This window comes from Octodon degus, unplaced genomic scaffold (genome assembly GCF_000260255.1).
Source record: "Octodon degus isolate 3935 unplaced genomic scaffold, OctDeg1.0 scaffold00027, whole genome shotgun sequence".
NCBI lineage: Eukaryota > Metazoa > Chordata > Mammalia > Rodentia > Octodontidae > Octodon > Octodon degus.
The window spans coordinates 8,071,169-8,083,962 of record NW_004524603.1 but is presented as its reverse complement, the minus strand read 5'-3'; the positions used below and the strand labels follow the sequence as shown (position 1 = coordinate 8,083,962).

The 12,794-nt window shown below is 38.6% G+C and overlaps 1 protein-coding gene across 1 annotated transcript in view; it reads left to right on the top strand.

Moving 5' to 3' along the window:
* Nucleotides 1–12,794, top strand: part of Cntnap2 (contactin associated protein like 2) — a 1,699,165-nt gene that overhangs the window by 864,084 nt on the left and 822,287 nt on the right. Inside the window, 1 exon segment of the mRNA XM_012514194.2 lies at nucleotides 1,697–1,897. Within this exon segment, the coding sequence (XP_012369648.1) occupies nucleotides 1,697–1,897 (201 nt within the window).

Sequence of the window (12,794 nt, the reverse complement as noted above, 5' to 3'; positions counted from 1 at the left end):
TGCCAGCACAACTGAAGGAAGCCATTTGCAAAGAGATGGAAATAACTGCCCCATAGAAAACGCATGCTGAGGAGGGCACCATAACTGCATTTGTGCTGTGTTACTTCAGAGGAGCAAACAGAAGAGGAGTAGAACACAGAAACATGTTGTCACAGGGGCTAGGACTTAAGAAGTTAGAGGATGCATGGATTGCCCTACGATCCCCTTCCTTCCTCCTTTCCCACCTTCCTTTGTAGTTTAACAGTGGGAAAAAAATGAGATTGATCCACAGTTTCTCTTACCACAGTTTGTGGATTCCTTCCTCTTGGTGTCATTTGACAAGTTCCCATCTCCTGCATGTTTCCTGGACACCAGCAGTGGAATCTGTAAGCCTGGCCACATGCAAGCTTGATTTTTGTTTCTATGTCTACAAAATGTGTAACGTTAGCCGTGTCCTCCCTTAAGCAAGTGTCATCTCTGGCTTCTCCTGGCTGCAGTGGCAACCATTACTAGTGATCACTTACGTCATACTAACTTAGGTTATAAGATGATGAGGCTTTCATTCCATCATGCATGGAATAATAATTCCACAAAGAGTGTTTATACTTGTCTTACAGTTCATGTATAGATGATAGGCCAAATGCCTGATTCTGTGCCTGTTTTTACCAGTTTTCAAAAGAAGTTTGCTATCCAGAATACTTCAAAATAATCATTTTGTTTTTAGCTTAATAAACTATGACCTTAAATATACTCCATGTGTTTAATCCATTGCAGAAAATTCTCACTGATATAAAAAAAAATGTTTCTTCTTTAGTTCTGAGGCTCTTGAGCTGCCTCAGTCACCAGGAGCTTGTTGGTTCCTACACTGCGATTTTTCTGGTTCCTCTTTCATTGTGTTTAGTTTTATCTCTGGAACTGTGTTTCTCTGGAAATCTTAGTTTTCATTGAATAATGGAAAATAGTGTTCAGTGGTGACAATCTGGTGCTAAGCATTAGAATTTTACTTAATCTCTTTCAAGGTACAGACCTAAGTTAGATACCTATGTTTTCTAAAAATCTTAGGTTCCTCGGATGCTTCTCATTCAAATTAAAATTTAGACCAAGCTTTCATTTACCTTAGTTATTGCTTCTCTCTCAATGAAACAATCAGGGGAAAAAACACCAAGATAATTATTCATTTGCTTCATTCCCCATGTGTAGAGCATTTCAATAACCGATCATGTAACATCTAATATGGCCTAAAAGGTCAGGATAGAAAGATCAGTTGTTGACAGGATAAAGATATGTATTCTGATGAGAACAAACAGCATGTGGGAGAACCCAGTGTCTTGAGAACGCATAGCTCACTTAGGAAAGAGCAAATCTGTTCTCCTACAGGAGAATGATAGGTCCCAAAGACAGAATGGAACTGGAAGATATTTGATCTCGTATTCAATCTGCATGCATTAGAACACCAACCAGATGTATGAGCTCTTTCTTGTTTCATTTCCTTAGATATCCTACATTTACTTTTAATAAAAATAAAACATTTTCTCCTTTGCTCTACTAAGCAGAACTTGGATATGAAAAGGGAAAAATTGCTTTAAGAATTTCTACACTTTATTCTAAAGCAGTCTCATGAAAATACCAGTTAAAGTACAGCTCAATGATTTCCTGACATTTGAAGACGCATTTGCGTATTAAAGAATCACTGCCACGTTCCTTTTTCTCCCCGCAGAGGACAAGGTGTGGACCATCGTGTCCCATGACTTGCAGGTGCCAACGACCGTAGTTGGCTACACCCCAGAAAAGTACTCAGTGACCCAGCTGCTCTACAGTGCATCCATGGATCAGATCAGTGCCATCACAAGCAGTGCCGAGTACTGTGAGCAGTACGTCTCCTATTTCTGCAAGATGTCCAGGCTGCTGAACACCCCAGGTAGGCTGTGAATGGAATGTTGCTTTTAATGACTATCTCAGCTGTGTCTGAAATGGAACGCACAATCCAACAGGTATAGCTTATTATCATAGAGTCCAGCATTCCACGGGCAGATAGCTATAAAGAAGCAGCACATCATCACGTTGGCTTGTTTTCTGGAGAATGGAGTTATGGATGTATTATTTGCAAAGAATTCCATTACTTTAGGTTTATGGATTTTTCAGCAGTATGTGCATATACTTGTTTCTGTGTGTGTGTGTGTGTGTGTGTGTGTGTGTTTCTGATGCTTAATTATCACCAGTTTGCCATGAACCAGGTGAACTCTTGATGTTCCCAGAGGAAAATGTTGAGAGGATGAAGAAATAAAGATAAGAGATGAAAGCTGAGGTCAGGTGGTGCCCTCTCTCTCCTGATGGGCGGAAAGGACCTGCTGAACTACCATAAGGGCGATTACTTATGCATTTGACAGTTAGTAGCACACACATGGTTGCCTAGTGACTAATGATTGGAATTGTCCTAGCAAGGTGTTTTAGGACTGAAGCAGCTTGATTGCTTTAGGCATTCTTCATTCTTTAACAGGCTTTGTTCCCACATAAGAGACCGATTTCCAGTTTGCAGCTTCAGCCACTCCACCAGTTCTTTGAGCAAAACTTTGTCAGAACTACTTGTTAATGTTCAAGTAAATCCCTTACAGTTCTTCATGTGTATTGAATGTAAAGTCAAAATGTTCGGAAGTGTTCTGAAAGTAGATCACATATAGAACAGCGACGGAGTTTAGCGCTCTTTATAGTCTAAAATAGAGCTTTGTAGTCTAAAGTAATTTAATGGTATCTGTTTGTCTCAAGAAGCCCAACCTGGATTGTCCCAAAGGGGCCACTTTTAGCAATGTTTGTGGAGTGTGTATATATGTGCATATGTGTGTCATAAGTGTATACACTCATGTGTGTGCAAAGCTGTTTGGGCAGGTGTGCAAAATCCAGGGGTCTCAAAGAATATATTGGAAATAAATTTGATGTAGAAAAGGCCCATGTGCTCGGGGGGTCCTCATGATGAGGACTGAGGACCATGACTTTGGCCTATAGCACAGAAGGAAGCATGTTCTCTGAGTCAAGAAAATAGGGCTTCGTAATTTACAGCCTTCCATTTCCCAGGTATGAACAATGAGAGTTAAATTCTTTTCTTTAAAAATGGTTTTAAGACTGGGCGTAGTGGCATGCACCTGTAATCCCAGTGTTAGGGAGGCTAAAAACAGGAGGATGACTATGAACCTGAGCTGTGTAGTGAGATCCTGTAGTCCCTGTACTAAATACAATTTAAAAAATGGCTTTAACTTATAAATTAAAATTGTACATATTTCTCGTGCATTTTAGAAGTTTTTAAGAATGCAGTATAGTGTTAGCCAACTCACCATGTTGTGTGGCAGAATGGATCTCTGGGTCTGAAGTCCCACTTTCCAAGGTTGTCTTCTGTTCCAGCAAAAACCATGATGCCTTTCTCGTGGGTACAGTGAGAATTTAATGGAGTAACACATTAAGCATGTATGGGGTCTGATTCATTTAAGGACAGAAGTAGGAAATGGTATATTGATTTTTGAAAACTATTAAGCAACTTTCCGAGTGACATTGTGCTGTGCCAGAAATGAATGGGCTGTTTGATGCCCAAAATGAATACTGACTTGGAAACAGTATTGTTGGGGGATGGCTTATAGAAGCAAAGTAATAAATAATGTTCTGATGTGTTTATTGCTTCCTGCATGCAAAAATCTTGTGTTACATTTGCAGGCAGCTTATCCTAAGCACTCTAAGGAAGTGAAATGTGCAAATTCTTGATTCAGAAAGGAGTGCTCCTGTTGTTTAGAAAAAGGAATGATCGAGACTGGGATGTTGGGGTAATGAGTCACAGGAACAATCCTTTAGGTCCTAGAGAAGGTGAGACCAGCCAAGGAGGGAATCCATGGGCAAGTGCAGGCATAAATAAGGCAATGGATGAAGACACAGTGGAAAGTAAATGCTGTGCTGAGACCTGAGACTCCACCCTGGAGCCCAGTGCCACTCATACATGCACCTCATCAGAACAAGCTGCAGAAATTAAGAAAACACGCACTGCAGAGCCCCATTGCCTACATCTTTGAGTAACTCTGTGGTGGGCTCAAGAATTTGCATTTGTATTGAGGGCTGTGGAATGTGTTATATCCCCCCAAAGCTCAGATGTTGAAGCCCAAACCTGCAGAGTGACTGCATTAGGAGATAGAACATGCAGGAAGTAATAAAGTTAAACGAGGTCATGGTAGTGGCATCCTAGTCCAATAGCACTGGTGGCCATAAAACAGTAAAGAGAAAGAAGTCTGTCTATACAATTTTAAGCAAAGAAATATAAAGATCTGATGAGGTGATCCTGGCCAAACTGGTCTGGAGACCCCTATTTGATCCCTTTGTGTGCTGTGATGGGAAATGGGAAATCTTTAAGGTGCTCATAGCCCTGCAGATTTTTCTGTTACCCTTCACTTCTTTGTACTAGGTCCTGTTTCCAGTGCTAGGTATTGTCAACCAGGGACTATGGGAAATGAAGGATAGGAAGCACCACTGATAGGCCTCACCAGCTAGTCTTCACTGTACTCAGGAGGTAGGGCTCCCTGCTGAGTGGTCCTCCTTGAGGCTTGCCTCACAGATGTGTTATAGCTCTTCTGTACTGTGGTAGCAAGTTGCTGGCCACAAACACACTTAGTCCCTTTAGCTTTATTTTCTTTACTTTGTTCCTCTCTTCTATTAAACTCTAGTTAAGTTTTTATCACTGTAGTTTGCTCTAGTGTTTTAAGAGATACAGTGTGGCAACCCAGGAAGTTAAAGGTCTAGTTGGAGAACAAAGCAGAAAGTGAGAAGGCAGCTCACCCTGTGCCTCTGGTCTTGGGGTTTATCTCAATCCTTCCCTGGTTGATGTCCTGATACAGGGGCTCCTCGTTCCAGCCACCAGGAAGCCTCACACAGCTTTTACTCTTTTTCACAACATGGTACATACGAAGCTTAAGGACAAATAAAATGAACTTGTTTAAAACAATGTTTCTTGCATTTTCTAATATACTGCAGACTTTTTTTCAACCACCAGAAACCCTTACATGGGAAGAACTACCAGAATGAAATCAAGATTGAATTTTTAATCTGCACAAAAAATACAGTCTTCTTTGTATTTGCAAATGTGTGTGGATTATTATCATACTTCAGTAACTTGTGTTAACACTAAATTCACCCTTTGCTTCTTATCTTCTGCACATGCTACCCATATCAAACCCTTTCATGCACATACCCTCTGTTCTTACTGCATCCTACTTTGAATAAAATATAGCCTTATAGTACGTTGTTCAACCTTTGGGCAATTGTTTCAAGGGAGAGCCATGAATTGGGATCTTAAGGTCACTTGCTATGAAACTAGCTCTGTGGCACTGTGCTCAGGCTTTGATAGAACTTGGTTGGGGCTCAGAAATGGATGCTTTTGACAAACAGCAATAAGTAATGATGCAAGCTGAACCTGAGAAACACTGTCGTTAGTTTATGACGCAGTGGTGTCTCACGTGGGAACTCAAGGTGTTAGGCTTTCACGTGAGAGAAGATCAGAGAGGAGATAAGGGCTTGTCTGACTGATGGGAACAAAATGGGGTATATAATTACCTATTCAACAACTACAATGTGTTGGCTTGATCGTATTTTTAATCCATTTGCTACAGTGGCCTCTAGATATTGGAAAGTGAATTTCAGCCTCCCCGTCTAACTCATTTCCCACCGTCCCGTTCTCTATTTTCCAAGCTGAATACTCTGCAGAACAGCTGATGCAATGAAATGAGTGGTGGATGCAGCAAGTTCTGCATATTACAACGTTTCTGCTCATGTCAGAGAGGGAAAGAAGACAATTTAATAAAAATCTTTAATTTGTTGTTTTAAGGAGCTAATGTTCGCTGTAATTGGTTTTTTTCTTGCTCCTTCATGGCAACATTCAATTTTAAATATCCATTCAGTCATTCTTAACTAAGACTGAATTATATTGGAACTTCTGTAGAAGTACTTGTGACATCTGTTTGAATACAAAGTATATTCATTATAGTCATTGCAATTAAAATGAATATCAAATGGGTTTGTAATAGCTATGCGCTTAAAATGTTATTCTTTATTTTAAGAGCCTTAGCCTCCCTCCATTGTTAGTTTGGGCTTCTGTTGTTTCTAAGACACTAAAGACAAAGAGTTGATATGCTTATGGCTCTCATTTTTATTTTGATCGATGTTTATTTGTACCATTAACTAGTAAATGTAAAATTACTTATTATTGGTTTCTTGGAGCATTTATAAAGATCGTGATATATGGCGTGCGATGCTTTCCCTATTACTATTATAAATTTTAAAATGGAATTGATTTTAAAATGATTTTGCCATTCATCATCATATCTAGTCTTTTAATATGACTATTAATTCCACCGCTCTTAATCAACTTTGTAAAAGACATAGAGACTACATAAACCCAACTCATTTCATTAGACATAGAAAAGGCTCTTTAAAATAAGTCCTATCAACTTGGGAATGACAAAATTGGTTCTCATTACATTGAGAAAACTATGTTAACCACAATGTTATATCTGAACCTATGAAATACAAAAATCACTAAACAGTGAGATATACATTTGAGATGAAAACCTTAAGAACCTGAGCTTGAAATATCAGACAATGAGAGAAAATTGTGTTACATTCCACTTGTGTAAGTCTTAGCAATCCAAATATTTTTAGATCACCAAACTGTTTCTCCTTATTTGGGCAAAACTTATTAAGCTATTTTTAGAGCACTTATTTGTATATGTTAAAATGCGCTATGGTCACATATTTATTTTACAAATCATATACTTTCTAATTAAGAACTTCCTGCTGAAGCATTTATATCCTACCCATATAAAGATCTATTTAATTTAAAGGATATTAAGATGTTGTGTTCTCTTTTTTTCTCACTTTATTTAATGGTGTTTTGTTTTGTTTCCAAGGCTTTATTTCTTTTAATTTCTCAATGTGGGCTAGTGCTCATAAGTCATATATTTATTGATTTTTTAAGAAAGAAATCATATAAATTATCTGTTCTTTTGAGTACTTTACAGTTAGATTTTGTATCTATTGGGAAGGAGTTATGTTCCCAATTTTTTCCTGAAAAGAAAGCTGTATAAAATTCAATATACTTTGATGTTAGTAAACCGTGACACAGTGGCATACATAAGGCTAGGGGAATATGGTACCAGCATTGCACCTGACAATCTATTTTGAGCAAAAACTTCTAAACTCTGGTCAAATTATCAAGCAAATGAATTTTCCAAGTTTGTGCTATGTATTCTAAGAAACCATGCTGTTTAAACCTTATGACAACTTAAAAATTATCACCTGTTTCCAAGTAAAGATTGTTTTCAGGAGATGAAATTTATTGAGACTAATCAGTGTTTAATCAAAAGATAATCATTTACTTCATTAATTATAGGGTCCAATCATTGTGTAAGATTGGAAACTGTAATTAAATGAGACAGGCAAGAGACTAATAAATACAGGATAAAATTAAGAAATTAAACCTAGCAATATTCCTCACCTGTGCAGCTGGAATCTATGTGGCAGACTCTGTAGGTGAGAGAGACAGAGTGGGAACAAGAAGTAAAGGCTATTTCCACAGTATGGATAGCAATTGATGAGGCTTTCAACTGCAAGAATGGGAAGAAGCAGCAAATACTGACTTCTTTCCTATGCATCAAGAAATGTGATGCACAATCCAAGATGGGAGGATTCTACATGTTGACTGAGGAGGATGTGGAAGAGAGGCTCTGTAGTGAATGAGCTGTTTCTTGTTCACTGATGCACAGGGGGAGCCCAAGAAGCACAGAACTTACTAGGAAGGGCATGTGTGAAGTCCAGAAGGCCTGGACAGGGTGCCTGATCACGAGACCGGAGGTGATTTCGGGGCTCTCTGGGTTTTACAGTTGAGGAGTACACTGGAAGTAAAAAGGGAATGATAAGGGGAGCATTCCAGCTGTTGCATGGAAAATAGAATAAGGAAAGGAGAGGTGGTATAAGGAGAATATCCAGCAGTGTCGCAGGAGTGCCAATGAGCCTGCATGGCTGGCAGGCCTCCTAGGACTAGGAGAAGGATCTGTTCTTAAATGGAAAAAGAAGTAAAAATAAAGTTAAATGGAAAAATCCACAGGATCTGTGATCGATTCTATATTCAGGGTAAAAGTGAAAGAGAATTCAGGGGGGGGAGACACTGGGCACCAGTTCTAAGGTGTACCTAGTAGGGCTACTTCTTTAGAAAGTTCTGGAAAGTTGGCAGTCATGGAGCTTGAATGTGTGAAGGGATGGCCCTGAGATGCAGGTGTTCATGTGTGCCAGGGATAACCCATAGGAAAAAGTCTTCTAACTGGGGGCTGGGGAGATGGCTCAGTAGAATAAGCACTTCCATGGCAAGCACAAGGGCCTGAGTTCAATGTCCAGTTCTGCCAAAAAAAAAAAAAAAAAATTCTAACTGAGACCAAAATTTTGATGATCTATTTCTCTCCTTCACTGAAATTCAAACCTACTTAAAAACTAAAATTAAATTAGAAAAGTAAGAGTGTCACCAGAATCTGATGTTCCCTGTGCCAGTATTTAGACTAAAAAGACAGAGGACATACAGGCATACCTGACCAATCCCAGTGAAGAAACGAATGCTTATTTTTCTTCTCATACAAGTCCTCTTGGCCTTTCCTTCAGCTTCTCAGTTTGTTTTTCCTTTATAGCACTTGCATGATAACTGGGGCAAGGGTGGAGTTAGCACTGGAGATTAAACACTTCTGGAAACACAACATGGATCCATGTGATATGAGCCAAAGCAAGTCACATGCTTTGCCATGCCTGTATGAGTGAATTTCCTGTTGCTGGAACAAAATATCAATACCTGCAAGTTAAAGAGCACAAATTTATCTTGGCTCATGGTTCCAGTGGGTTCAGTTCATGGTCAGCAGGCTCTAAGAAAGAAATTACATGGTGGAAAAGCAGGACAGGAGAACAATGAAAAACATGTGACCCTGGGAATCAGAGAGAGAAACAAAAAGAGGCACCAGGGGCAAGAATGCGTCCTTCTTAGTCATGTGCTCAGTGATTTACGTACAGCCAGGTAAATCCTAACATACAGCTCCTAACATACAGCTAACTACAAACTCATCGATGGATTATTTCTCAGATGACAATCACTCCCATGACTCAATCACCATTCAAAAGCCACTTCTCTGAAGACATGGGACTTTGGTAAGACATTTTAAAGCTAAATATTAACAATGCCTAACTGTACATCAAAGGAAAATGCAATGCTCTCACACATACAGGACCAAAGATCAAGGCCTACCTATTTGGGTACTGAATGGGAGGATAAAACTAACTAATAGGGCTGGAAGTTGATGATCAGTGTTATGAATTGTGTCTAGATGTCCCCCCAAAGTCTCATACGGTCATAGGTGGGGCTTTTTCAGAGGATGAAGAGCATGTGAAACAAATTGCTTCATGGTGCAATGCTAGGATTGAGGATGTGAGTGTTACCCGCCTTAAGTAACCTAGATAGGCTATAAGAGATGGAAAGAACTGTGGTCATCCTTTTTTGCTTTGTTACCTTGTGCCTGCCATCAACTGTTTCTCTTCTGTGATGCCCCTCTGCCATGCCACCCTGCCTTGGGGCAGCTGTCAATGGCCTGAAATCTCTAGAAACTATGAGTCAAGTAAACATTCCCCTTTTAACTGTTTAATGTATTTAGTACAGGGTCTCACCACACAGATCAGACTCACAGTGATCCTCCTGTTTTCAGCCTTCCAAGCACTGGGATTACAAGTATGCTCCACCATGCTCAGTCTTCCTTTTAACTTTGGATGTTGGGTATTTTGTCTCAGCAACAAGAAAAACAATAACTACGGCATCTTGTTTGTGTATCAATAGAATTGTATTCAAATATCTGATTTAGGGAGATGAACAGTACACAGCAATGTTGGTGGAATGATAGAATTATACCCCAGCCTTCCTAAGGCTGTGAATACAGTGGTGGACTCATTCACCCTGATGGCGATGCTTTCTTTTAGGCAGAACTATGAGGGAATTGTGGAGTCAAGGTCAGACCTCTGTAGACACAGACATTTGGAGAAAATGTGAAACCGAGTCATCCATTCCTTTCATGAAACAGAGCAAGAAAAAGACTATCTTTTGACTTAGCTTTCTGAGTGTAGTCGATCTACTACATTCATGCAAATCATGATTACCCCCTGAGGAAATGACAGCGTGTTTGTCAACAGGTAGTGTATAGAACCTACCTGTATTTTCATCAGACTTGGAAAGATGTAAGAATGGAAAATCCTTCAGCACCCAATAGGTAGATATCTGCCTGTGGTGACACAGAGAAGAATGTCACCTTCAACTGAGAAAGTAAATCATTGCAATTCCAAGAGGGGAATGACCAAGTTGATATGCTAATGGATCCATGCTGTCCTATTGTTCAGTCAGAAACTTCAGATGCTCGTGTAACGAAAGTCTACAATCAGTTTATTTTAAAGAGGAGATTATTCTTGGTTGTCTGGATGGGTCTGCTTCAGCTAGCCTTGAGAAGGAGCTGAGACTTCCACACAGAACAAATTCTACCCAGGGAAGGCTGTTCCCACATGACTAGGGGTCCCAGTTGCCCACTATCAGAAACTGCTATACATTCTAATAACTTATGCTACGTAAGAAATAATTCCATCAGTATTTAGAAGTCATTGGGAATAATTTTGTCATTACTTAAAAGTTTCAGTCTATATTTTTATTTATTTTTTAACGTATTTATTACAGGGTTATAAGGTCTCACTAGGCAGATCAGTCTCATAGTAATTCTCCTGTTTTCAGCCTCCCAAGAGCTGGGATTACAGGCGCATATCAATATGCCCAGTCTCAGTTGCTTTCTCAATGCACCCCGGGGATGTCATTGGCACGACAGGCTGGGGATCGAACCCTGGGTCCTGCATCTGCCTAAACAGGCACTTTAATCTGCTGAGCTATCTGGCCAGCCCTTCAGTCTACATTTTAAGGCAATCGTTAGTTAAAAGTTGTATATGAGCTCATTATCTTCATATAGTTTCTAGAACAGTGTTAAATATTTGATGAATAACTGAGCAACTTTATTTACAACACTCCAGACACCATCAACAGATTTTATATACAACCCTACCAGTATCATGTGTAGGAGTAGTGTTTCAAAAGATAATTTATTAAATGTGTTGGATTAAAATTGTCTTTGTTTTATAATAGAATGCCAATGGGTAGTGTTAAGAATAACTCGAAGCTAAAAATTTTGGATTTGATGATAGATAGAAAAGTCCATGAGATGAACTGGAAGACAGTTGTATTTTTCTATTTTTTAAAAGAATGCAAAATAGAAAAAAAAACCATTAGAAATGATACAAAATGTCATTAAGCAAAGCAACACGAATTCAACAATGGTTACTGCATAGCATGATGTCATCTTCAAATTAGTTGTTTAGGCTACCAGATATAAACCTGCAAAATTGTTTAGAAAATAAAACAACAAAAAAGTTATAAGAAATTAAAAAGAAAAAAAGGAACAAAAAGGAAAAAGTTTCACTGATCTTTTCACAAGACCACCAGAAATCAGCAGTACAATTATCCAAAATATCCTGCATGTATTTTTGACTATGACAATATATATGGAAATAAGCAAGAACAAAAGAGGAATATTCATATGAAAGAATATAATGCAATCATCAACAACTTTTTCATATATACTTTCTCTTAAATATTATTATAGCATTTTATCACTTTGGTTTTTTTGTTTTGTTTTGTTTTTTTAATGTTTTTGTTACAGGGTCTCACTATGCAGCTGCGACTCCTAGTGATCCTCCTGTTTTCAGCCCCCCCAGTGCTGGGGTCGCAGGACTGCACCACTACACCTGGTTTCAGTGGTCAGCTCAGCAAACCCAGAGGGAGGGCCTATGTGGCATGTGGTGACATGATCCAGTCCGGAACCCTGCACTTGCCTAAGCAGGTGCTTAGTCTGCTGAACTATCTGGCCAGCCCCATTTTAGAAGATTAAAGTGCATTTTGTTTTGTCCATCCAATATCTTAGCAAATGCCTTTTTATTTCTAGAATATTAAGTTAAGAGTATAGAAATTTTAAAAAATAGTTGAAATCGTTTTTTAATGTTTGAAATGGATAATAGCCATTTCTTCTTTTTCACAATCTTTTATAAGTGGCTAAGTGCAGATTCAAAATCCTTGACTTTATGGCTTTGTAATATGTCGAGGTTTAACTACTTGAAATGCAACTCTGTAAAGTCACACTTCTCAGAAACTAGAAGAAATCTGTTCATTAAGATATAATAATGTTCAATGACTTTGTTTTAGTATAATTTCTATGGGGCTACAATTTTTATATCTATTTTTTTTGTTTGTTTAGCAAAGATTAACAACAGAGTGTTGCTCAGTCTGAAAACTTAATTTGAAGAGCTTCAGCCAGATGACTACAGTGAGAAAGAAATATAAATTCCTTAGTTCTCTTGCATATTTTACAGTTTCACCTTTCTTTATGATTTTTAGCTAGAATCAGTATTTATTTGAAGCAAGAAGACAGTAAGAAATAATATCCTGGGCTGGAAGATAACTGAGTGGCACAGCACCCACCTGTGAAGCACGAGGTCAATGGTTGGATGATTCCTGGTATAAGACAGAGAGACAGGATAGATAGATAGATCACTCGATCACTCGATCAATCAATATGGCTCTGTAGAGTGATCATATAACCTTGAAAGATTTCCATAAATTCCCATCTTTCCCATCTTCTTTCCTTTTTTCTTGAATTTTTTTTTTTTTTTTTTTTTTTTTT